The 27,710-nt window shown below is 38.1% G+C and overlaps 2 protein-coding genes and 1 non-coding gene across 12 annotated transcripts in view; 2 read left to right on the top strand and 1 right to left on the bottom strand.

Annotated features, from left to right (window-relative positions):
- LOC128262004 (uncharacterized) overlaps positions 1-26,799 on the top strand; it is a 53,259-nt gene extending 26,460 nt beyond the window's left edge. For all 10 annotated transcript variants that reach the window (XM_052996007.1, XM_052996002.1, XM_052996004.1 and 7 more), the window contains 3 exons: positions 19,787-20,725; positions 21,347-21,678; positions 22,126-26,799. In XM_052996007.1, coding sequence (XP_052851967.1) covers positions 19,804-20,725; positions 21,347-21,678; positions 22,126-24,081 — 3,210 coding nt within the window. In that variant the 5' untranslated portion in view covers positions 19,787-19,803 and the 3' untranslated portion in view covers positions 24,082-26,799. The remainder of the gene's footprint in view (positions 1-19,786; positions 20,726-21,346; positions 21,679-22,125) is intronic.
- Positions 8,838-8,909, top strand: Trnaw-cca (transfer RNA tryptophan (anticodon CCA)). Its single transcript has one exon. It is a non-coding gene; the product is annotated as a tRNA-Trp (tRNA).
- LOC128262018 (thioredoxin-like protein 4A) lies at positions 26,713-27,471 on the bottom strand. Its single transcript, XM_052996029.1, is given in 3 exon segments — positions 26,713-27,058; positions 27,061-27,226; positions 27,306-27,471. Coding segments are annotated over 3 exon segments (426 nt in total). The 5' UTR covers positions 27,384-27,471; the 3' UTR covers positions 26,713-26,876.
- Between the last annotated feature and the right edge of the window lie 239 nt (positions 27,472-27,710).

Below are 27,710 nucleotides of genomic sequence, written 5' to 3'. Positions count from 1 at the left end.
TAAAAGGGATATTAATGCCATAATGTTTTTCAGCCCTAAAACTTAATGGCATGTATTGAGATTAGAAGACTTTTCTTATAAGCCAATTAAAAATCTTTTCCATTTTATTCGTATTAACTTTTTTTATGTTATTTAAGACAATTTACATGTATACTTAACCTTCGACAGCTTTTTATTCGATCCCTTGCTGCTCTTTTATTACAAGGACTTTTTCGGAGACCTCGAAGAAGTAATTAATCGGCCTTCCCTGGCTCTCCATTATCTTTTCTTGGCGATTCCGATTCCCAATCCCATTCCCATTGTGGGTCAAATTCCCAAGGCTGTGGACCCAAATTATCGCCGTGTAAAGGAAACGGGGACGAGCACGTTCGTTGACCGGATGTGTGCCTGCATGCAGCCGACGGCGGACTCGAAAATGGGCTATGGACACGTGCCGGAGGACAGCTGGAAATAACAGATGGAAATGCCATTTCAATAATTTATGCCAAACAGCAATAAGGGGAAACAAATTTAAATGGTTCTTAAAAAGCATCTGCCAATTCTTATGCGCGCTTAATAGCCAAGGAAAAATTTGCGAAACGCCAGCAGCGGCTCTAAATGCTCCAGGTGATGGACGCCCACATCTGAACTGGGTCCCAAACTCACATCACTCATACGCCACGTGCAGCGCACTCCTGTCTGTCTTTTTGTCAGTCTCTTCTTCTCTGTTTTTAATTAAAAATGTTAATATGGAAGCTGTGAACTTGGCATGCTTACTTGAAAAAAGAAGCTGAGGTAGCATTGTACATTAAATATATAAAATATATTTTTTTCATAATAAACTCTTTGCCAATTACGAGTAATTTTTGGGAAGTTTTACTAAGTTTGCAATGATAATGTTTTAAGATATATAAGATTTAAGCATAGACTAATTGTATAAGCTCGCATAAAAAAATTACCATAATTGAGGACACATATTTAGTTTTAATCATTTAATACTTTATAAAGGTAAAAGGCTATTAAATAATATTTTTTTAACACTCTTGGTGAAATTACTATATATGACATGTATTTTCTGAAAGTTTTATAAAGTTGTATATTATAAAGGTCTTATATATAGAAAAATGATAGGCTCATGGAGGAGAAGCTTAATTTAAAAATTCTAATGATTTTAATAATTTTAATGATTTTAAATGTATTTTAAGTTATTTATGACTTTACCAAGGTAAAATGCCAGTAAATAATTTTAAGTAATTCGAATAGTTGCATTGTTACTACACATTGCAAGAAAACATTACCTAGTTAACTAAAGAATGCTATAAGCTGTGCCCAAACTAGCTAATTTACAGATAATTTACAGATAAATGCATGTAGTAGGCCGCCTGGCTAGATGAAAATGCATTCAATCATGCAATGATTGGACTGCAAGCAGGTCATTTATCAATTGTAAATCACTTGCATACAAACACAGAACCCAAGTACTCGATACTCCCCAAAGTATGCTATGAAAAATTGCACCGAAAATTGTTGCACGTAGAAATCAAAGGCAACGCCAATCGAGCGTGGAAACCACAGAGAGAGAGAGAGATATATATAGAGAGAGACAGTGATAGACTGAGAATAAGGCATTGTTTGAGTGCAAGTGCAAGTCCTTTTTGGGTGCGAGTGTCTGTGTGAGCAGCAAATCAAATTAAACTATCAGATAACCGTGTAAACTCTGCCAAGCAATTGCAGCCTGCAGAGGCAGGAATTTTACCTTGATATTCGGCACAAACGCAAACGCAGGACACACAGGCTCACATATCAATGAATAGCAGAATGAAAAGAAATGGCTGAAAAAAAAGTAGAGAAAGCCTGAAAAAATAGAGCAAAAGTGGCAAAGCAATCAACTATGGCAGTGTGTGCATGTATGGGTTGCAGCTTATGTCTGTGTGTGTGAGTGAAGCATAACTGCCATGGCAAATCGATAGAACTGCGTTAAGCCAACGCCAACAAATGCGGTTGATAGTTGGTCGATTTTCCCTGTTCGCCATTTTCACCACACACACACACACACACACACATTTCTGCTTAATTTCTCCTTCTTTTGTATTCAATTTGGATTTGGCTTAACGCAAAACAAACTAAATCGCATGTGTCGGCCTACAAATTAAATATTTAACATGAGATTCCATTAATAAGTAACTATATTAGCTTAATAAAATAAAAAAACAATTAGAATTGAAATGAACACATTATGTGCATTACGTATTAACCAAAAGGAAACTTTACTGATTTAAATAAAATATTAATGGTTTCGTTCACAATAATATTAATAAAGAAAAACAATAAAACAAAATTGAATATTAATTTCAAAAGCTTTCAATTTTTTTAGTCATGTAAAACATAATCGTCATCTTTTATTAATTTTTATATTTGTACATAAAATATAAGTTTAGTTTAAAAAAATATATAGTGTTTTTCTTGATGTTTTAAAACAACTACTTCTTTGAACACTGACTAGTATAAGCCCTTCTTAGAAGGGAAAAATACTAAACATTTCACTTAGTATTTGAGTGAGTCCACAATTGTAATCCACTCGAGTGTCAGCTAAAATTGCCCCAGAGAATAATCTAAAAAGCCTAGAATTATTATAAATTTGTAAAGTATATCTTTATTTTGTTAAACAACTTAAGATAGAAAAAAATATGGTATATTCTCAGCATAATGCATTTATATTTATACAATTTCTTTTTATTTTTACCAGCCACAATGACACCCACACACATGTGCTTTTACAGCCTATTTGTTGCCTTGATTGCGAAAGTGTCAAAGGTTGCGTATGGCTTTTTTTTATTTGGCCGTCGAAGGTCGCGCGAAATGCGTTTAGCCAAAACGGGAAATGTCACAAAATGGCTGGCAAAGAGGGAAAATGGAGAAAATTGCAAAAAGCCCATCAAGGTTGTAGAAAATCGCCTTAAAGTGAACAACAAGAGCTTTGGGTGTGGGTGTGGGTTATGGAGGGACTTTAAGGACAAAGGCAACTTAATGTCAACAGCAGGCAGTTAATGATACTCATCATTATCGGAGACCCAAGACCTGTACTTCTTATCGCACACACTCGCACATTCATTAAAGCACGCGCACGCATACGCCCCGTTGGCCCGCCCTCGCAGCCAGATTACGTATACGCCCGAGTGTTTGTCAGATAGAGGCAGTGGCAATGCTTATTGACAAAAAATCGGAGCAGCCTTGTGTGGGTGTTTTCGTATTGTAGGAGGGCGTGCACTTAAATCTGTTCTTGTTTCAAGTGCGCACAGAGCACGTTTTAGCAACGGCTTCGGTTCATTTTAAATGACGCTTACACGGCACGACATCAAGGCCCCATTTTCCACCTTTCCACCTTCATTTCCCCGCACCCCGTGACATTGCATAACTTGTTGCTTTAGTTTGCGCTTAACTTTGCTCTCAATGAATTTTATAGTTGCGCCTGCCAACCAGCCGTCCTTGCTCGTCCTCGTATAAAATCCCGTCTATATCCTGCTGCCTGTTGCTGACTCTTCGCTCCAGCCGCTGTGTGCATTTGGCTTTTTAATATTTAACAAGCTCAATTATTGAGTTCACTATGCCCAAAAGCTCGGTTTGAATTAATTCGAAATGTTATGCACGAATACTGGTTTTATTTCGTCGAGAACTTTTCGAGATAAATGGCCGATTGGGATGCGTCTGCAAACTTTGACTGGAACTCCGAGGACAACAAAAAGTTTGAGAACTTTACGGGTTTCGGATTTACTGAGGCAAATTCAATCATAGTTTGTGAACTGTTTTTAATGAGTTTTTCGCTGAAAACTCGTTGAGCAGAGCTACCAAAAAGCACTGTACCCAAATAATTGTGTATGAACCAAATCATTTCCAAATAATGATTTTCCTTGATCAAAATAAGCAATTCAGGCAAACAAAGCTCAAGTCTCAGAAGAAAACAATATTACAAGATACAATATTTTGTCATTTACTTATTGCTAAAAAATTAATTTTTCTATCTTCACAAGATCGTATTGAACCAATTTTCTTTAATTTTTAATGATGCTTTTATATATTACACGCTTATTCAATTTACTCAATTCATCATTGAACCATTATTGAAATTGTTTAATTTAACGCACCTATTGAATTATGTATGTTCGCTCATTCGGACAAGTACTCTCGAGTGTTTTCACACCTACTCGAAAGGGGGTGTGTTAAATATTTGCGATACTCGATATTTTTGCAGAGCCGCAGTTGTTGGGCAATTTAACACCCAGTTAAACTGCCAATGAAAATCCTTTTTCAGCGAACACAGTTTTTATCAAATTGCCTCGACCTCCGAGTGACCCCTGCCCCAACTGACCTCCGACATCAATTTTTACACGTGCTGTCAATCAGTGGCCCCACCTCATTCCACTCAGTGTTCGCGCGTAACCTCAAAGGCCCCCCTTTATCTGCCACCGAATGCCCTTTGACCTCCCACCCAGTGGAAGCCCCACTCGATACCCCGCTGTCAGCGCACTTTTCGTTGTGATTTTGTTTGCTGAGTGGTGCGAAGGGTCTGGGGTTCGATCCCAGTGCCGAGTTAACTCCCAATGCCACTAGCCACAATCTGCTAGGGTAACAGTGATTTTGCAAGGGTATATACGCCCATGGAAACTAGTTAAGTTTTAAGAACTCTTACTCATTTCCCCTTTTATCTCAAAAATGTTTAAATCATTGTATATTTAACAAAAACCTGTTATAAACCATTTAATTTAAATTTTTAAAATTGCTTATGTGGTTTCTGATAATAAATATATTTTAGAGTCAGATTTGATACTGCATAAATTGGTAATTTAAAAATTTATAAAAATTAATAAATTAAAACAATTTTCAGGGATACGCATTGATAGCTAATAAAGTTTATTGTCATTAAGATATATTAGTGACTGATTAAGACCCTTTTTTATAATTGATAATGACGTTAAAGTTGAGTAAAAAAAATAAATAAAATAAAAAACCATTTAAGAAAGTTTTTTTTATTACTAACATATTTTAGTAATTTAAAACTAAGGACTTCCAGAGCATTTAATCGTCGATTTTTGTGCTTTGCCTTTTAATTCCCCCTTCTTGTGTTGTTTCCACGCACCAGCAACGTGCCAATTAATCACATTAATTTGTTGCCATTCGCTTGTGAATTTCTCGTATCGATTTTCAGCTTCCGCTGCCCCAAAATGAGCCCCGAAATTTATGCAAATTTATGCTGGCTAGGAACCGACGAGTCCTTCGACCACGAATAAAACCAAACAACAAAAAAAGGGCCCGCAGCCGACTGAGCACACATAATTGCAACTATTTTATGGCCAGCTCGCCAAAAATTATGTTAAGCGGAAACGGGGCAGTAAAACCAGGGCAAAATAACAACATCATCATTAACATCGGCGGCAGGAACAACAACAAAAACACACAATGGTGGCGTTTTAAAAATCTAATTAGCTGCTTCAATGGCGAAATTTAATTAAACAAGTTTGTGCAACTGCCGTCGATGCTGTAAAGTTAATTAAAAAGAACTGTTGACACATCCACACATGCAGCAGAAAGTGCAAACAAAATGAGAGAAGGATAAAATCGAGGCAGGCAGGCACCTTGGGAAATATTCCTTCGAAGTTACGGAAAATTAAATTAAAATTAACTTTCCAATGGCTAAAGTTATGAGTGCCTGACTTGGATCGTAACTTGATTTGGATTATCAAAGACAAATTGGCTAGAAAGCGATGAGTTATTTATCAACGAGTGGGTACATATAACAATATCAGTAAACTACTTGCCAATATGGCATTTATTGCCAAGGGGATATTAATAGATATTCACAGCCATATCTTATCGGTAGTTACGACAACCTTTTTCGCCCATAAATTGTTGTCTTAACTGTTAACCAAGCTTTATTGTCACACTTAATCAATGTTAATGCAAAAGTAATTTTGATAGTAACTTTAAGTACCTTTATTAATTGTTTAAACTTAATCTGAAGTACTACATTAATTTAAACGTGCTTAACTTTTACAAGTGAGCAATTAAAGCTTAAAGTATTTTATATTACTAATTTTTTTGATGAAACAACTTGAATCCTTCACTTTTATTTTAGCTTCTTTGTTGCCAGCAATACTGCAGTCAGAAATTTGCATTTGAAATATCTAACCGGAAGATAACTAAATCGTAACTTCATTTAAGTCTGCCTGCTAAGAGGGAATTTGCACAAATGTTCCCCGGTTCTTTGCCCATCCATATTTCCACATTTCCCCATTTGTTGTCACGCTCTGGCTGAGTGAGATATCCTTGCTTTCTAGGAGGACAAAGTCCTTAAACGAATTAAGTAGAGCTTATGCCGGGAAACTCCCAGCAGTAACTACTTAAGTTAGCAAAAAACTCGGGTGGCCATTAACTCTCGGATTTTATGAGAGCTTTTTTGTCAGTGTGTGCCGTGCGTTTATGTGTTTTTCTTTTTTTTTTTTTTTGCTTGATATCCTGCTCCCGTTCGTCCTGTTTTGGGTGTCTCTCTTTGTGAAGCTGCTGCTCACTTATTAATGAGTGCTCTCTCAGTCCTCCGCATTTGCACATTGCGCCAGGATATCACCACGTGGAGTCGCCAGGATGCCTACGCAGTTATCTGAGCGCCTGGCTGCCAATTCCGTGCGCTCCTCACATACAAACATCCAACATCCTGGATGGCATACACATACACACAGGCGCACACACAAACACACACACACACAGACACCAACCTACTGCAGCACACAATAACAGACAGCGCAGTGAAAGGACGAGCTGCAAAGTTTGCGGCTGAAATGAGAAAAAATTCTGAAAGAAAGTACTAGAAAACGGGGTCGAAACTAAGAATATACTACAAAATATTACAGACTTTGCAAATATATTTATAAAATTATTTTAAAATTAATTTTTAGACATTTAATTTGATTTTTTACAAATATTTTCTGTGCTTAATCTTATCAAATATTATATGTTTTAGTTAAATCAAAAATAAAATCTTATAAAGAATTATTTTGTTCCCCTTGAGAGAAAGCTTAATGAAAATATTGTAAGAAACAGTTCTAAATAAGAACAACATTTTTGTTGTGCTGAAATATATGCAAACTGCAAATAAAAGTCTAAATTAGAAAATAATAAATCGTTCTTTTAAATAAAAAAAATGTTGTGTTAAAATAAAAGTCTCTAAAAGTCTTCAAAAATTAAGGGTATTCACAAACTGACAAAAAAAAAACAGAAGGCCGACCAAATATCTCGCTTTTTATTTAGTTTCAGTTTTCGACAGACCCTTTTTTCCGCTCATTTTCCACAGAAATTTTCAAATGTGCAACTGTTGAGTATTTATTAGTGTGCTCCATTAGCATGAATGGTTTTGTGTGTGAGTGTGTGGGTAAAGGTCAGGGGTCAGGAGGGTCAGGAGGTTGGCTCGTGTGGCTCCCTAGGGGATTTGCGCTTGAATACAATTATAGCGAATGTATTCAAGTGCGCAGTGGAAAGTTCGGGGCAAACTAATCAAGAACCTATAAATAGTCGCTCAGTTCCCATGAATTCAGGTGTTTTCTGGTATTTTATGAACTGGAGATCTCAATCTGCTTTCGTGCTTATGTTGGAGTAAATTAAAAATTCAAGAGCATGTGTTTTCTTAGCATGCTTACTCATGGTGATTTGGCTAATACAACAAACTATAATAAGCTGAACCATAGCCTAAGCAAACATAATAAGCAATGAAACCATAGGCTAACAAAAATATACGAATATGTGGCAGCTTATTCATATTAAGAACATGTTTTTTTATGCAGGTTATAAATATTTAAAATTCAATTTAATTTGATAAAGTATTTCACACTTAAGTGTGTTAATTTGTTGAGGCATATTTTTCTGTGTTCGATTATAATCAGTTGCAAGTAAAATTTAACATAACTTAACATAATTAACATATTTTATTGTAATAAAATTTTGGACCTCACTGTACTTTGGTTAAACCATCAGCAATAACCTCAATTGATTACTGTTTGCCATACGCTTATTGCCGCTCTAAACAAGTTACCAGTGATCTAACTGCAGTTCGCATTTCTGCAGAACCTGTTTTTTAAATTCAGCCTCAGTGGGTTAAACTCAACTAAGCTGATAATTCTGCTGCAAAAACGCTGACTGCGCAGTCAACGTTAAATCTTATCTAATCTAAGCCAAACGTGATTCTGCCTTTAAATTTATGAACTATGTTTACCAATATATTTAGCACAACAATTGGAAATTATAATTAAGATTATTCTGTATTAAGGTAAAATATATAAATATTATTATGTGCAAACTTATAAAGGCAATTATTAAAAAAATGCAAAAATGCCTTTTGAATAAATAAATATATGAATTATGTTTACCAATACATATTACTTAACAATTGAAAAAAAGTAAATTGGTTAAATTTTTTAGGATAAAGGTTTAGTATGAAATTAGATTTTAGTAGTATTATTATGTGCAAATTTATTAAGGCTTTAAAATTACTTGTCTACATTATGGTAACCAAAAATACCTATTGCTGAAATATGCAAATGTATACATGTTCCAAGGCCTTCAATAGTATTACTATTGCTGAAAGCAACACACAAAAAGCCACTAATTTAACGAGATAAACTAATTTGCGGGCGGGTGGGCAATTTTGAGGGGGCGGTAAAAGTGAACGGAACGTAATGACGTCGACGTCGACGGCAACGCCAACTGCGGCAGCGGAAAAGTCGGGCGCATTATATAGTGGTGTATTATTTTTAGGCACGCGAGTATCAACAATATAGCATTATATAAGTGAATCGGGTACCGTTTTCCATGTAGACTCCGTGGCGCAACGGTAGCGCGTCCGACTCCAGATCGGAAGGTTGCGTGTTCAAATCACGTCGGGGTCAATTCGACAAATTTTTTTTTTCAACAATTTTGTACACAGCTTCCTCTCAATTTTGAGCATACAAAAAGCATGGTTTTTTATACAGACTATTTCTGAAAAACAATGTTTTTTTGTTCAGTTTTTGACTTTCTTAGTTTTCGTAAACATGCAATTTAAAAACTTGAAATACATAAACAAAGAACTAAATTTATATGTTTATGAAAATTAATGGGCTGTATCTAAGATATATTTCAATATCAATTAATAAATATTTGTTAATTAATTGTATTTAACACCCAACTTTCAAGGCTTTAAATATATGTCTTATTAGGAAGTCATCTTATTCCTGCTCTGACCCTTAACCTATAGTCAAAAGAAGCTATTTAAGGAATTGTATTTATTTACTTAGAATTTATTTCATTTCTAGGAATTTACTTTACTTATTTATACAGCTTGTCCCTGCCTTTTTTTAAACATATTGTTTATATACTTAATTTTATTACTTATAACAAATATTCAAAGCTTAAGCTAACTTGACCAAGTTATGGTTTCCATAGAACATCATTTGGAAGTCACCTTTTTCTTCGTTCTAACCTTTAACCCACAGACAAATTAAGCAATTCAAGGTATAATTGATTTACTTCGAATATGTTTCGTTTCTTTCACTCTAATTTCTAGGATTTTATTTGACTTTTTTGTGCCTGTCAGCCAACGAATAAATCAATTCAATGTCACCAATTACGGATTTACAACCCACTGGTCCGAAATTATCCCCTAGTCTTTTGAGTGCCTTCTCATTTGATTTGCAAATAAATCTCTTCAACTCGCTTAAGTGACGCTTTTCAAAGCTAAATAAGTTGATGCCTCGTTTTAGCTTAGACTCGTTTTGTTTTTTGTCAATTAACCAGCAAGTAGTCAAAGCAAAAATCACTTAAAGTATTTAATTACAAACTGTAAAATAACGCAGCAGATGAAACTATGCTGGGAAAATGGGGAAAATCAAGGCAGGGGGCGAATGGAAAAGAGAAATTAAATAAAACTGGGGGAAAAAGTGAAAGACAGGGACGGAAGTGGTGTGGGAGGAGTGCAGCGATAGCAGCAATAACTACAACAACAGGTGGCTCCTGCATATGGCATTTTTACCCCCCTCAATTTATTTCGCCTGTCACTGTTTTTTCTCCCCCTCCTTTTCCACGTCCTTGTGGGTGGAAGTGGGCGGTAGTGGGAGGATGTGGGCCTTTGCCTCTGGCCTTAGAATAAATATACACTGAGCCACTACCCACCAAGCTCATTTTTCCCCTGCGTTTATACAAATAATTGTTTTTGGCTGCTGCACTTTTTTGCAAATAAAGCCAAAGTTGTTGCCGTAGCTTAATCTTTTTTCGTCGTCGTGATTTCAACAGCTGCAGGTATTGCTGATGCGGATGCAGCTGCTCCTGGAGAGCGGGCTTAAAGGAAACAGGTCAGGCGCACAGCTTACAGTGGGGGAGAGGCTGAGCTGACAGATCTTCGAAACCATTTCCACCCGGAGGCTGTTTCTTCAAGGCGGGCTTAGGAATAAAAATATGGTGGGAATATTAAATAAATGTGAGTGAAAATTTTTGAACAAAAATAACAAAAAAACGTTTTCATGAACAAATATTTTTTTATTTTAATAGTTTATTTTATATAAGGTAAACCCTTTTAGACTGAAAAGTTGGCAAAATAAATGATGGGATATTTTACATAACAACTTTAATTTTCTATATTTTTTTTAAGTCTAGTATCAGCGACAGAAAAGTAAAATATAAGTAGCTTTAAGTTATTTTATTGTTTGTTGTATTATGACCTTATTTCCAAAGGTTATGTATTGTTATAAAAATGAACATTTTTCTTTATAAACACGGATCTTTATCTCTTTTTTATTTGACCCATTGTGCGCAGGGGTACAGGCAGTTGTTAACTCTGATTTAATGACCACGATGCAGTACCTGCAACAACCTGAAGCTTTTGTGTGTATGTGTGTGTGCGTGCTCGACCATTCTTAACTGCCCTCTTCCCGCAGCCCCCTTTAACCCCTTGCTGCCCCCTTGTAGCCCCCTTTACCCCCGCAACCCTTGTGTATCTGTCGGGTTGGCCGTGCTCATCAGAAGTGGCTACGTGCTGTGTTTGCGGCGCTCGAGATCCATCCGGCTACCTGATGCAGTTCGATACACTGACCAAAAAGTAGACACTAAATGGGCGACACTTTAAAGTATCTAAATTATATTTTTAATATATTTTTTGAAGTTCAATAATTTTCATAGTAAAATTTTATAATTTCTCATATTCTCTGGTGTTAAAATTAAACAATAAATTTAAAATAAATGATAGCTTAAATTCATTACATTAAATTGTACAAGTTTTGCAGTTGAACTTTATATTTTCTCATATTTATTTGCCATTTAAGTTAAACCAATACTTAAAATTAAATTAATAAGTAAAATAAATAAAATTCTACAAACTATGCAGTTCAATCTTATAATTACATATAATATTTAATATTTTCTCATAATTATTAGAGGCTTACATTAAACTTTCAAATGTGATCATTTTTGTTAGGTGTAGAATGCTAGGAAGCTACGTGCTGTGGTCCTTGTTGTGGGCTTTTAATGGGTTAATGGCGCCAGCTGCTGCCCCTCTCTTCAGACCCCTTTTCAAAATTGCAGTTCGGAGTGGCGAGAGCCATTGCCATTATGATAAATTCACTTTTGGGCGAAACCAACTGCAACTTCGACGGCGAATGGACTTCTAAATTACTTGATGCGGCAGCGGCAGCGGCACTGGACGAAAGTTTTTTGTCCTGGCCTCTGGCTATTGAATCAAAGCACATTTCCGGACAGCAATTTGCTCAATTGTGGCAAAAGTTTGCCGTCGTCGTTTGCATAAAATACTTGTTCCTTCGTAGTTGTCGTTGCGATGGCGAGTGGCGAATAGAGAATGGCGAAAAACGAATGGCGAATGGCGGCTGGAGGACAAAAAGTTGCAGGACCACAGCTGAGAATATGTGAGCTGCCTGCTGCAGACAATGTGCAATCTGTGCCAGGCACATGTCACCATCACAAACACACACAAACACACACAGAGACAGACACGTACGCTGTACGTTGACACCCCCGCAAACACACACACACACACCAAACAAAAGACAAGGAGCAACAAAGAGGCAAGCTCAGGATAATGGAGACAAAGCTGCAAGAAAACTATACTCAAAAAAAAAATATTTTAGTTTTGTATATTTTTTTATATTATATTATATCTCTAGAAAATGGCATAAACAATAAGTAAATTATGGATCCCAAAACATTATTTTTTTAATGGAGATGAAGCTGCAAGAAAACTATACTCAGAAAAATGTTAATTTAAATGACAACAGCAATGAAAATTTAAAGTCTTCTTCCGAACTTCTTTGTATTTATTTTTAAATATCTACTGAGAAAAGATAAAGAATATATATTTATTATTTTATTGACGAAACAAAAATTAGTTGTGAAGAATGAAGTTAAGAAAACACCCATAAATACTTTTATATTCCCATTTTTTTTCTCCCAGTGCACAACGACAGCCTTTGCTAGACAAAAGGTTGAGGGCGGTGTTCGTTGGGGCAGTGGGCGTGGCAGGCAACAACTTTAATGGTGTCAGTAATTGTTAACTCAAGCGACGTTTATTTCCTGTGCATGTGTGCGTTTCTGCTGCATACTTTGTGGCGCGTTCATTATACTTCTTTGCTCGGCACTTTAACGCCGCTGTAAAGGATACAGATGGTACATATGCGAACAAAACAAACAGGAAGCCCAAGTCAAGTGTCAGTCGGTGGAAAGAAAAGCGGGAAAAGCTGGCAGGAGGCAAACTTAATGTCATTTGTTGTGGCGGTGAAGTAAATTACGAATACGCCATGTGTTGGCGATAGCAATAGTGCTGGCAAAATAGCATTTAATTGACACTTGACTCCACTTTCTGGCTGACCCAAAAGACTATGGGTGTCAAAATTAAATGTCCGCTGTGGAATGTTTTGCTGTTTCTGATGCTGATGCTGCTGCCGTCAAATGGATAACAACAGTCGTTATAAATTTGTCTAGACGTCTTTGTCCACCCACATGACAGGCCACCACCACCAACAACTGGCACCAAAGTCAAAATGTCAGAATGTCAGAGTGTCAGACCTTGGACAGCCAGTGACATGGCTCATTGTCCTTTGGAGAAGCGTGGGCAGCCATTTGTCCGGCTGCCACATAAAAATTGTTTTAAATTAGTTGTTAATTTAACTACTCGTCCAAGCTTTCGGCCAGAAAACAGCTGCCAAAGCTATTGGCCATAGAAGACATTTAATGGCACTTTTTATGGGGTCACCAGGGAGGTTTACTAGGAACTTAAATAATCATTGGCCTGGCTGGTACTAAATGAGAAAGCTGTTTTATTACCAAGGCTTGTTTTAAAAGCAAGTGAAATTAGAATTAGGTTTATTTAAATCTGCAATTTAAAGCGACTAAGAGCTTACGATGAATTTCTGTAACGACTTTAAATCTTAATCTACCATTTAAAAATATTGAGATCTTAAGACTGCTTTTTTTCAGTATTGCTCAACTATTCTATCCTTAAGTAACGTTATTTTATAGTTACATTGCTAAAATATTCCAATCACTAAGTAATTTCTTGTAATCATAATCTACCATTTAAATAACATTAGATCTTTAAAAAAGCATACCCAAGTTAATTGGTACTCAAAAGCTAACTGATTAATTTGTGAAATGAAAATAAATGTAACTAAGTGTGGAAATTTCCCCTACCATTGATTTCCAAATCAATTTCTCAGGCTTTAATTCAAGTTAATCCCCATTGATATCGACAAACATCATGGGTTTTGTGTTTGTGCTTATGAAATATTGTATTCAGTGATGGCACAAATATTTCTAAATTAATTCACTTTTTATTCCACATAATGATTAGGCCCTCGAATTTGGTTTATATTTAATATTCATTAATGAATGGTATTAAATGTATTTTGTTTTGTAAACGTTGCTTTACAAAAATATTTTTAGTTTTATGAAAAAAATAAAGAATTCCGAATAGGGTCTTTTTATTGTTCTAAATTAACAAAATTGTCTTCAAAATGTCAGCCCTGATTCAATTACCATTGACTTTTGACTACAAATTGACTTCATTTGCCGAAATGAATTTGATTTATGGACAGACCACAAGCACACACACACATATTACTGCATTATCTGTGGTCTTCCGAGCGATTAAGCAATAAATATACAAGTTGACAGTAAATTATTAAGGTGGCAAATGGCAGAAGAAATGGGGCAGTAGAAACAGCTTTGGGAAACCAACTCGACCTGGCGTCATTTTCAGTCACTTATCTGGGCATCCTTGCCCGAATATCTTTTGCCGAGGCCAGGCACGTAATCCTGGTAAATATTTGAGCAAATATTAAAAGTAGAACAAATTCAAAACGTGACACAGAAAGCAATCGAATTTTGCCTTTTTTCGTTTTGTGGGTGCCAAAAAAATGGCCTTTAAGTGCATAATTTGTGCTCGAATGAGTGGCAATAACCGGAATGCAATTCAAAAGTCATTTGTAAGCGACACATAAGCCCGGGAGTCAGGGTTTCTGTCTGTCTGTCTGTATGTATTTTGTTTCTGTTTGTCTGGGGCTGAGTTGGGATCATAAACGTAAAACGCTTAGCACTAAAGACAAAGGCAGCTCACAAAAACACATATATATTTAGGGGCGGTAGAGGCGTGGCAGGGGCGGGGGCGGGGGCAGGAGCAACAATGCCGCCAAATGAAACAGCAAACAAAAAAGAGCAGGCGCGGTACTGAGGGCAAAAAACATGGCCATAACAATAAAAGCACAACAATAAGCAGTAACAACGAGGACAACATCGCCGAGTTCTACGGCATGAGGTAACACAGACACACACACACACACAACACCAGTGCTGACATGCAAAAAAACAAGCCACATCAAACATTTAAAACACCTGAAGGCATTTGGCAATGGGTACCTTGCATGTTTGGCAAAACCAAAATTCAATCATCCAAATAGGTTTCGTAGTACGTGCGCTTTTGCCCAAACAGAATTTATTCAATTGTTTCTATTTTTCAGTACATTTTAAAAGTGTGTGCCTTAAATTCAATTTGTACACACCAATTAAGTAGACTTCAATTTAAGTATAAAGCTGGATATTTAAGACTTTTGAAGTAAAGTTAAAATAATATTAATTATTTTGGCCTCAGACTTAAACACATTTGTCCTGTTCTGCGTTTATCACTTATAATACTTTCTGCTATAATTAAAATACATTTTTAATAGCAATTTCAATGACTTGTGGAGACCATAAAACATTTTTGAAAAAGATATTTGCCAATCAATATAATAAAATGCTGAAAACATTTTTATAAATTTTTCAAGATTAATTAAATGAAATCAAAATTGTTCCTTTAATAACTTGCCTTAAATCAAAAAGTACTTGCAGTTGATACAACTTTTTACTGTACCATTTGATGGATTTAAATATACACTTTTATTTATTTTTCCTGTATTTTCGGACAAATAGCCAAAAGGGCAGAGCTGGGAGCGGCACAAGTACGGGCGCAGGATCAGGATAAAGGAGCGGATGTGGATGTGGATGTGGGAGGCAGGCTCGTGGCCATGGGGCTGCTGAGTGTAGCAGATTAACGGAATGTTTGTTAAATGGCGCACGGCTGTGTGGAGGAAGGATGCAGGCGGGAGTACAGACGGACCGGAGGACTAAAGGACAGGCAGGACTTTCTGTAGGCGCGGCTGTGGAATGCCGTTATTCTCATAATTTGGCCCCGACTGTGCGGCATTGTGTGCTTCTTCTGTTAAAGCAAAGACAAAGCAGACACTAATAAGGCAGGCAGAATCGCTGAAAGCCACTCAATACTTTCCATTCTCTATTTTAAAGCCTCCACTTCGCTGCATTTAAGCCCTTAAAATATTCAATTCCCCAGCTAAGTCAGCAGTTTAGCTAATTAAAAAAAATATTAAATGCAAGCCAAGTTGAAGGACAGCAAATCGAATTGCAAGAAAAAAGGCCCTACAATTTTTGCCCTTGAGTATTTTCATTTGCCTAATGCTCCTTTAAGCCGCTTAGGTGGTCGTATATGTGGTCTCTTTTGTACTTTGTGTGGGTGTGTAGAACACTTAAGATGCTCAAACGGGTGTGTGTCTGCGTGATGACAATGATGGACATTTAAGTAGGGATTCATTGGGTGTTACAAAAATCAATGGATTGAAAATCGTTGCTCAATAAATCACCAAAGCTGTCTGAGCAGGGACTTTCTTTTATCTTTATGGGAAATAAATTTATTTGGGATAAAGATAAATCTATCAAACCAATTTAAGGGTGAACTTTTTGTTTATTTAATATTAAAATAAAAAAAAAAAACTTTACCTTTCCCTTAACTGTTTTTGTTTATATCATATGAAAATAAAAAGTAAAAACTTTTACTTTCCTTTAACTGTTTCTATTTAAATCATGTATTCTGTATTTATGGCAGCACGCCTCAATTCACATGACTGATTTCATTGTTTGTTGGCTGGGTGGCAAAGTCAATTCGAGGTGGCCCCAAAATCGGACAAAAGCATTTTTGTATAAGCTTACACATATATATATATACACAATTTCAATTGATTTGCCGTCAATTTCATTTGCCAAAGTAAAAATACGACAGTCTCAAAATACTGCAGATATCTTTATATATATATAGCATATATGTAATGTATATATTTTCCTCCTTTCACGCATTACGCATACGCACCGTGTACTCAAATCCAAATCGAGGCCGCCTGTCAGCATGTTTGTCCGTTTTCCGTTGTTCCCTGTCCATTTGTCCAATTTTCCGACGGCCCAAAACCACAATCATTCATCATGCTGCAACAACAGGGTGCAACAAGCAACACATTGTTGTTGTTTAGCTTGGCTTGAGCCACCTATTTTCCGCTCATTTTCTACCCAGTTCTAATACCACACCAAAAAAAACGGCCGCTTTGACATCGATATGGCGTTGATACACACGTTCATCGAGCGGACATTGTTAATGTTTTGTACGTATATTGTTTGTCCTTTTTTTTCGTTTTTGTTTTTGTTTTGTGAGCTGAGCCAAAGGCAATTATCCGTGCCCAGCAGCAAACCCAATCCCCAAATGTGCTAATCCATCAATGGGACTCAACGGTAGCTTCAACACTTTGTCTTCTTTAAAGCATTTGTTCTTGTTCTATACGGAAAACGAAACGGAAGCTGCAACTTATTACAAGTGTTCAATAACTTTGTTTTCTCGAGCAAAAAAAATATAATTCTTCAGAGACAGTTGCAAGAGCTTGAAAAAAACTCAAATAAATTTTGGAAAAAAAAACAAGTTTTAAGGAGATACAATTCATTTTACAATTATTAATTTAACTAAATGTGACAAATAGATACCATTTAAAAAATGCATTTAAATTTTCATCATATTTTAAGTAAAACTGATGTGATAGCTTTTTACAAATAAATTATAATTATAATTATTATAAGTATAGTTAAATTTAATACCATAGTTTAAAAAAAGATCGTTGTCCAGTGAAATAAGTAATGACCTTATTGAAAAAGCTTTTCATTTTTATTTTCCCATTCCAATAAGTTCTTTGGAAAGTTGCGCTTTTCACCGAGTCGCAAGTCGCGAGTCTGTATGGAAAAGTAGACAAATTTCGCAGCCATTAGTGGAATTCAAAAATAATTGCCCGGCAAAAGAATCCGCCAACTGTGGGGGCCCATTAAAAATCACTCCGAATTGCTTAGACTGCAAATTGTGTTTTACATTTTTTTTCTGCCCTCGTTATTTGCATGGAAGTTGGACACGAATTATGGCCAATGTATAATAGCCATTAAAACTTTCTTGTTTGCCGGCCAAGTTGGAAAGGAAATGGAAAACCGAAATAAGCCAAGGTAGGAGGTTTAAGGTGGCATGGAACAGTACGAGTACGAGTACGAGTGTTAGACCAAAACTTTTGCAATAATCATCATCTTGCTCCCTGACTGACTGAATGTCGCGCCGTCCTTGGCAGGACAAAGCGTTTGCCAGGACATATATAGAACAAGAAAGAAACAAGCCGAATTTTTCATACCCTAACTGTTAAAATAATTGCTCTTAAAATAATTAATTAATTCCAGGGAGCCATATTATATTAATTTATATGCTCTTTTGTGAAAGTTACATTCATATAGATTTTAAAAATAAATTAAAAACACAAGTTTGCGTAGAAACGGACAGACTCTCCCAGTAATGCTGATCCAGAATGTATATACCTTACAAACTTTTCACTAAAATTGAAATACCCTTTGCAAGGACATACAAAATAGGTGGAAGGAAAGAACAGCTCAGATAGAAAATTCAGCAGAGCGGAGCTCCGCAATTGCGCGACTGTCAATACAAAACGAACAATTAGATGGTGGCTTCAAGGGGGCGTGGAGGGGGCTGGAAAAGCCGAGGGGGAAGCTGGGAAAGCTGACCAACTAGCTGCCAATGACAATAGACAATGGCCACACACAACGGCAACAGGATACAGTGTCCTTCTGAATTTTTGAGCGTGCAACTTGTTGAAAATCCAAGGATACCGCCAAAGAAGATGCTACAGGCAATGGGACCCTGTGTGTGTGTCTGTATCTGTGTGTGTGTGTGAGCTACATTAATTTACTCATTTCAACAAAATGTTAAAAATGTACCAAGTATTTCCCCACGGGAATGTTTGCCTAGAGAAACTGGAAAATCAGCTAAAGCGCTGAAAACAATTAAAAAGTTTGAAGAATGCTCCAAGAAATGTGGATGGTTTTTGATGGTGTTTTAATGGGTTAAGGACGTGCAAGGACGAAGGATGGGAATGGCATTTCTTGAAAACGCAGCTTGAAGCAAAAGGTGTTGAAACGTGGTAGTGAAAATTAAGAGGGGTATCCTTGGAAATCAAATATATTTCGAGCACGTTTTGCTTGCCATTTGTCTTCTTGCATTTTAAATGTTTCAGTTTCATTTTCTTAATCAATTTATTAAATCAGTAAACAGGAAATAATACAGTTTAAAGCTGAAAATCTTCATTACTTTATTTTTAAAGTTGTACTAAGTATATATTTTATGTGGCACACTTTCGCCGCAAGTGGATATCCGTTAATTTCATTGGACCATTTGCAGCAGCATCACACGGTTGGCTTGAATGGCAGTCACGTCGATATTGTATGGCCAATTTGTTCGTGACTAACACTTTCATGGGCAGTTAGCCAGGTCCAGTGGAGGAGCATAAAACTGCCACAGTTTGCTCACCCAAATAAGCGGCTAAGTGGCAAGTTGCCGTAAAGTATAAGGCACTTATGTATTCAGGAAGCTGAAAAATTTAAGTTTATTTTTATTTTTTTAAAATAAAATATGGATAAAGGTATACATTTTTTTAGTTAAAAAAGTGGGTTTAGCGATAAGATAAACCATTTTTACATTAAAATGAGATAATAGTGTAGGCTATAGACTTTTTATACTAGTATCATTATCGATAGCTATACATATTGAATTTAAAATATTAAATTGATTATTTATTACTTTAAGGTTAATTGCTTTTAAATAAAAAAGCTAATTTTATTTAAACTATATTAATGTTAAAGTAATTAATTTCAATAAAAATATTTGAATTTCCTATTGTGCACAAGAAAACATTTTTAATATTTGTCTTTACTATTAAGAGAAAATCTTTCTCAGATCTCTTTTATATTATTAAATAAAAAACATTTTAATATCTCTTTAAAGTTATTTGCTTTTGAAATAAAATATTTCTATGCATTTAAAATTCAGTAATGCAAAACTATTAAATTTATATAATTTATTTATTTGCAGAAAATGTTTAAATAGAGATGGCCAAACTTTCACGACGTGCCTCGTCGTCTGCAGCAACGCCCTCCACAGCAACAACAGCAACAGCAACCGCAAATACCGGAGCAACACCAGTCGATCCTAGTCATGCCTCTGGCGCCGCGCGGCAACAAGAGGAGCAACTTTGGCCACAGCAACAGGAGCAACATCAGCAAAAGTCACCACACCTGCAGCAGAAGCATCAGCAACATTATCAGCCGGAACAGCAGCAACATCATCAGCTGCAACAGCAACGCATTGCACGTCGTGCCGCCAGCAACAGCAACATCAACAGCAACAGCAATCGACACGTGTCGGCTCTTATTGACACGAGTCCTGATGTCCTGCATGAGAATCCAGCGTCGCCATCACCGACACCGGCGGCGCTTTCAAATCACCATATTAGCAACAGCAACAGCAACAGCAGCAACAACAGCAACAACAGCAGCTACCACAGCCACACTGCCACGCCCACTGCACCCGCCCACGCCCACGTCACGGCCACGCCCTACATGCCGCTCCTACCGCCGGGCGAGCAAAATCTGACAGATGCGGAAAATGCAGCGGAACGGGCCAGAATTCGGGCGGAGTTCTTTGCCACATATGACGTGATGACGGGCGTCAGGATCGCCGCCACTTTGGGCGGCTTCTTCGGCCTGATGGTATTCCTGATCGTGTGGAAGAGTCGCAGCAGCAGCAACGAGACCCTGAAGGTCCTCAAGGACCCCAAAATGGCAGCCGTGGCAGCGGTGTGCATGCAGGAGGAGGAGGAGCGCGAGATCCACGACGCCATCGTCGCCACCGGGATGTCCATCTATCCGGATGAGTACGATGCGATGGTCTACCGACGGCAGCGCATGCTCTCACTGGGCAATGTCAGTGCGCCGCCGCTGCTCAATCGGGGATATCGCTGCGGTTCCATGGGTGAGTCCATTTAAAAGAGGATTGTTCTTAAAAAGCAAATGTTTTTTAAAAATATTTTTAATGAATGTAAAAAGTTTTAAAAATTTTAGTTTTCATAACTTTAGAATATTTCTATTTAAAGCAGTAGTCAATGTAAAATGTTTGATAGCTTTTAAAACATTAAAAATTAAAAAAAAAAGAATGGTATTCCTTAATTTTAATTCGAGCAGAGCAAAACCTACAAAGTTATGGCTTTTTTCATACCTGTCGCATTTTTCTATTATACCTCTATTTAAGGTAGAATTTGTTAGTGCTCAATACTTTAACGCACTTTTTATAGAACTTATATACTTAAGGTCGGTGTCCCTTCATAAGGTTTTTTTTAAATTAATCTAATTTCTTTTAATTTTTTATTATATAATGGTTAATATATGAGGTCCATTAAAATTTAACTTTTTTTAGAGGATCTTCAAGATAATTGCTGCCATTGCTGTATTTTTAAATATTCTTCATGAAAATTTATTAGAATGTTTTATCATACATATTTTTTTTGGGAAATTGTTTTTTTTACAAGAATTAACTCTACTTCTCTCTTATCTAATTAACTTAATAAAATAAAACCCCCATCTTATTACCTTTCAGGTGGCGTGGGAGTGGGCGTGCCAGTGGGATACAGCTATCTGCTGGAGCCTCCGCGTCGCTTCTCCTACTCCTCCATGTCCGGCGGAGGAGGACCCGGATCCGGTCATGTGGGCCGCCGCAAGAGCGGATCCGAGTCGTCGCGCATCTTCAGCAATTACCCAATGGGCGGCAGCTTCGGCACCGATGACTATTTCGTGGAGACGGAGGACGAACTGGAGGCGGAGGAGTACCACATGCAGCCAGGTGCCCCAGATGATGAACCGGTGCACCATCAGCATCAGAGAACGGACTCCACGCGCAGCAAGCCGGGATTTCTGTCCGTACCAATGGCGGTGAGTGCACTGCTGAAGAAACGTAGTAAATCCAAGAATTTAATACTCAATTCAAATAGTTTTCGCTCTGATTTTACATTATTTTAAGTCATTTTATTTTTATATTTTTCGGAACCGATTTAAACATTTAAAAATTGTATTTATGTTGAAACCGTATTAAACTCATATATAATGCTTTTAAATAAAATGGGTCCCATTTTAAATGTAAGCTTTTAAGAGTTTTTTTCTAAACACAAAAATAATTCATTAATTAAGTTAATAAATTTAAAAATTAATATTTACGGTCTTTGTATTTAAAATTATGATTGTATATTTTAGTTTTAGACATAAAATATTGAATTCAATAGACAGATATTTATTTTTACCACTTTATTTTTGTATAAATGTTTTTATTCTTTCCCCAATAAATCCATTCTGAAATCTGACTACCTTGTGTATCCCGCGCAGGGTCAGGATTCCCGGAGGAGCAGTGCCATGACCTGCTGCAGCACGGATAGCTCCTACCTGGAGCGGCGCACCTCCGCTTACATGGGTGGCTGCATGGGCAACCTGCCGCCCACGCTGCAGAGGAAGCTATCGACTGCCTCGCGGACATCGAGCATCGAGAACTGGGACTACTACTATCCGGATATACAGGTGATTCAGCCGACGCCCAAGGCTTCGCCATGTCCCTCGGAGAGGAGTGTCCACGAGGGATCCGCATCGGGATCGTTAAATGGCAGTAGACCCTCCAATCTGAGTGCCAGCAACATCAAGCGAAAGCACAGCATAGTGTCCTACGATCCGGATAGTGCTCAGGCGGGCCGGAAGCAGCAAATCCACTCCATAAGTGCGGATACAGTGGATGTCTATCCGTATAACCAGGAGAGCACTGTGGACTTGGCCCTGCCGCTGCCCAAGCCCATCCAATCGGCCCCGCCCACCAGTGTGCATCAGGGGTTCCACTTCTGCGACTCACCCTCGGAGGAACTGCGTCTGGGTGTGAGCTTGCCCCGGCGCAAACTCACCCTGGTGGAGCTGCAGCGGAATGAGAGCAACAACAATAGCTTTCCCTATACGGCAAATGCAGCAGTTCCGGTTACGGTTCCGGTTCCCGTGCCAGGAACAACCAGCTCCAGTAGCATCAGTGTGGACAGCACACCGGTGAGTCTGGAGCGGCTGAACGGTGGCAGCCTCAGTCTGGCCACTGTCTCAGTGTCCCACAAACTACCACCCCTCCCGGGGGGCAACACAAATCCGGAGAAGCGTGCCCCATTGGCCTCACTAAGTTCCTTCAAGATATCCTCGCTGGAGTATCCCGACTCCGAGCTGCGCTCCCTGGAAGAGGATTCGGTTTTTGGGCTGGAGAGTCCGGCGGACACGGACGATGATATGCAGCAGCTGAGCAGCGACAGTGAGGAGCAAGAGGCAGCTGCTCAGGCGCAGGCTCAGGCTCAGGCGCAGGCACAGGCCGCTTCCAAGCCCAATCCTGTCCAGCTGCCCGCGAAGAGGCTACCCATGGCCATAGGTGGTGGTGCCAGGCCGCGGAGGCCCCTCCTCCAAAGACATCGCACTATAAGCGCCACCTCCACCAGTGAACGGGTGGCCTTGATCAACCAGGTACCGCTGCAGCTGCAACAGTTCCACATGGGTTTGCCGGAGGCAGTCGCTCCGCCGCTGGAAACCCACTTCGGAGCGGTAATCAGCCAGAGTCCTCCTAGGCGGGGACCCCTGCTCCAGCAGTACAGTGATCCGCAGACGACGACGACAACCACAACGACCACTACAACAGAGGAGGATACCTGTTCTACACTAAATACGGAACTGGGCTTGGCTGATCCTCAGATTCTGGCAGGAGGAGGAGGAGGAGGCGGAGGAGGCGATGGAGGAGAGTCCGCCACCCATACGCAATACAGCAGCCTGAACACGGTGATCAGCTTGGGCCGTTCCACGCCCAGTCCTAGTCCCATTCCCCATCCCATTTCCATACCCGCTCCGGTTGTGAGCAGCCGGATGGACAATAATCCCCAGCAGCCAACTGCTCAACTGCCAACGAATGCCATCCGGCTGGTCCACGATCCCTGCGCCTCGTCCGTTTCCGATTCGGTGATAGCCACGCAGCAGAGCAGCATCTGTGTGCCCGCCTCCCTCAAGGATTTGATCCTGAGGAAGGCTCCTGCCAGCGGGATCAGCCGGAGTGCCACCAATCTGAGCTGTGAGAGTGGATCGGCAACTGGAACTGGAGATGGAGCTAGTGGTGCACCAACAACGACTGTCATGCTAGAGCTTCCCCTGATCCGGCTGCCCAACGAGCAGGCGGATGACCAGCAGGTGCAGCAGCACCCTGCGGATGCCAGCGGCGAGAAAAGGGATCCCAGCCTGCCCGGCACTTCCAGGAAATGGTCCAAGGAGACACTCTTCTAGCCCAGCTGGTTGCCACTGCTCCAGCGCAGGCAGTTCCCAGGGCCGGGCCACTAATTAAGAGCTTAGCAACTGACTTTGTACGCAGGCTATTGGGGTTTACAGTGAACACTCCTTAGAAATGATCAAAACTTACTCTAAAACTTTTAAGATTCCTTAAAAATTATAACTCAGGTTCATAGAAAATGAACTCAGAAACCATTTTAAAATTCGGTTTGGAAATGGTAAAACCCTAATTAAATTCAGTTTAAGAATATCACCAAAGTTAATGAACACTTGGGGTCACCAATCACACTGCTAAACTCCTCAGCGGGCATACAAAATTCTAAGGTTCTTTAAAACTGTAGTTCAGAATACTTTAGGAAAAAATAAAAGACACTTTGAAATACGGTTTGGAAAATGTGATCAAAATTAATAAAATAAAAGGGTCACTAATCAAATAACTTACCAGTGGAAAGCCACGTTTACGATAAAACTTCCAAAAATTCTTAACCAATGTAATTCAGTTTGCAATATATCATCAAAGTTTGGAAAATGTCACAGAAGTAAGTGAAGTTTAGGGGTCACCAATCACAAACTTGTCTTGGCCAGAAAACCTTACATTTGAAGACCTTTAAACTGAACACATTTTGTGTCACATATACAAAAATGTAAAGGAGAAAAAAAATACAATCGTTCTAGGGAGTTTTCACTGTAATTTCATTAGTCGCATGGTCTGGCAACCAACTTCCTGGGTTGCTCCAGAGCCGGAACTATGAAACGCAAGTATTGACGAGTATTTAGGCTTAGATAAGGAGGATTAGATTAAGCGCATTTAGTCAAAACATAAGTTAGTTGGTCTGGCATAAGGAGTTACAGTAGTACATGCCTTCTAATGATCGAAATGGCATAAAAAACACAGAGGGTAACATGAACAACAACGTATTCGTACTTAGAGACTGTTGTCTATTATTGTTAATAGAACTCTAAAAGTTAAGTAGTGATACTCGGATTTATTTTTCACACTTTACCTATAAATCGAAAGTGCAAGCATGCGAATATGTATATATATTTGTATGCGGCCAAGCTAAGGGAAAAAGTTTATATATTTCTATAGGTATATCGCCAGCCGCCAGTCAGTCTTTCTATCCCCTAATGTCTCTCAATAAAAAACTCTTCTAGTGTCTTAAACAGCAGCCAAATACTTAAAGTATTGTAATTTAGAAATTTTATAGATTGCACAACAAATCGAGATCGGGATCGAGATCGAGCTCGAGATCCAAGTCATCCTTGCAACATAATGTACTCTGACAGAAGACCTTAAGGACCTCGAAAGGTCCACCCAAAGATGCCTAAATGTCTTTAACGCGTAGCTAGACTAAAGTTGCATAAACATTTTCGCATTTCCCCGTTCTCATGCCTGTTCGTAAACGAAATTGTTGGAAATATAATAGAGTTGTTGTCAGAATATAGCGTTATAAAATCGAAAACCAATTTGAGAAAATATAAATACATATATCTAAAACCAATTTCCTAACTCATCCCACCTACGCATCTCTATTTTTCTATGAAAAGCTAAAGCCAAGGGAGGGAAAACAAATCAAATAACTTGTATTATTCAAATCAAAATACATAATTAGTGGAGGATACCGATGATCGTACGATATAGAGCTGCATTTTGAGGTGCCCCAGCCCCCTATAGAGACTTTCTCATATGCCTGAGCCTCAGCCTGAGCCTGATTTGTACCTTTCCTATGCATAAGTATGTATTTATATACACCACACATGTATAAAACGAGCCCTATTTGAATATTTTTTAATACTAGTAAGTATTTTGTACGACGAGATCAACTCGAGAAAAGGCGCCTAATGAAAATGCAAATGGTATATCAATATAATAAAAAAGGAAACCCCCCATTAATTGTTGGTTACATATGCTGAAAAACGATTAAGAGTAAATGAAAATGGAAAATTCGAAAATATTGTAATTGTAATTGTAGCGTTGATTTGTTTCAGATGAGCAAAACCATATACATATAACTAATAACGTAGCTAAATATACATATACCTAATAATGAAACCAATGAGCAAACCTAACTTGTGTAAGTCAAAAAAACGAGTAGCGGAACCAATTGTTAAACCTAAGCATAATAGATCTGTAATAAAACTGAGCTGTTGTATTAAATGAACAATAACAATGTGTTGAAGACAAAAAGTTTGGTAAAATAAATGCGCAGAGCATTCAGTTTGTGAACTTTGAATAGTATATTTCGCTGCCCCTTTGTTGCAATGTGTTTTCTTTTATACTTTTGTACTAAAAACCCTTTATTTTCTTGATTTTGCGAATGTTCTTAAAACTCGATGTCTATATGTACCTCTTAGCTAAAACTCAAAGTGTAATTGATAAAATTGGTAAACGAAAGCAATTCGAAATTAAAAACAAATATGTGTACTACTAACGCGCAAAAAGAAAAAAACAGAATTATTAATGCAAGATTACTTTAAAGAATGGATTAAAATTTTTAAAAAGTATGAGCTATTAAAGAACAAACTTAGTTAAATGTTATATATATGAGAAAAACAAAGAAAATTGATGTACATGTTAGCGATATTAATGAGAAAATGTGACAAGTGAAAAATAAACCAGAAGAAAACACATATACACAAGTTGCCAAGAGACAAGAGTGGCTTCTATTTGGGATTATCAATTTGTTGGGCCTAAAGGTAGGGCTTACATTAAACTAGTTGGTTAGTTAAGCTGTATTTAATGGAGTAGTCCTTGTTGCAACATAGGAATACATTAAACTAAATTGTTCATTTTAGTATCTGTACTTGGTGGAGTAATCCTTGGGGGATACCACCAAACCACGACCTTTTCGGGCTCCTCTGTATACTGTTTCCACAATGTCGATCATCTCTTGCTTGTCCTCCAGTGGCCAGTTGATCTTGTTGTTGTTTCCCGTGCCCAAATCAATCATTATGTGCTTGTTCCGGAAGAAAACATCACCGTGCAGGGATCGTACAACTCGTACATCTTATTGAAGTCTGGGACCTCCGTAATATCCACTAGATATATGACAGCGAAATTCTTGACCTTTTCGGCAATGCTGTACATCACCTCGTCCATTTTCATGCAGGCAGGGTCCCAATCGTGGCCAAATCGTATAACCTTAATAAGCAAATGTACAAGTTATAGACCCACATGACCAGGTGGTGCTCCACTAGGGCCATCACTTCCAATCACTCACCACCACGCGATCTTCCTCGGAGAGAATGGCCTGGTCCACCTGCCAGCCATTGTGCAAATGTGGAAGCATGTACGACATCTTGGCGAGTTATTTTATTTACAATTTAACTCAGCAAATTAAAACATAAACAAAATCTCCGAAATTAGAGATGGACAAACGTCGATGTCTTTTCTTATGCTCAACTATCGATTTAAAGGGCCATGCGTTAGGGCGTTTCTCATTCGATAACCAGTCGTAACGACTTTTTAAAAGTATTTAGTCAACTCGTAAGTGTGAGATGTGTAAAATGGCTTTGTGGAAAAGTGACCAAAAACCTGCAGTTTTAATTCCATAATTTTTCCTCCAAACATCCGATTTCGAAGTAGCATATATTTAAAGTCGTGTGGCTTAATTCTCTAAAACTCT

Source organism: Drosophila gunungcola, unplaced genomic scaffold, assembly GCF_025200985.1.
Source record: "Drosophila gunungcola strain Sukarami unplaced genomic scaffold, Dgunungcola_SK_2 000001F, whole genome shotgun sequence".
In the NCBI taxonomy this organism is placed as follows: domain Eukaryota; kingdom Metazoa; phylum Arthropoda; class Insecta; order Diptera; family Drosophilidae; genus Drosophila; species Drosophila gunungcola.
The sequence above is the reverse complement of the archived record's forward strand: the minus strand, read 5'-3'. Positions and strand labels throughout refer to the sequence as shown.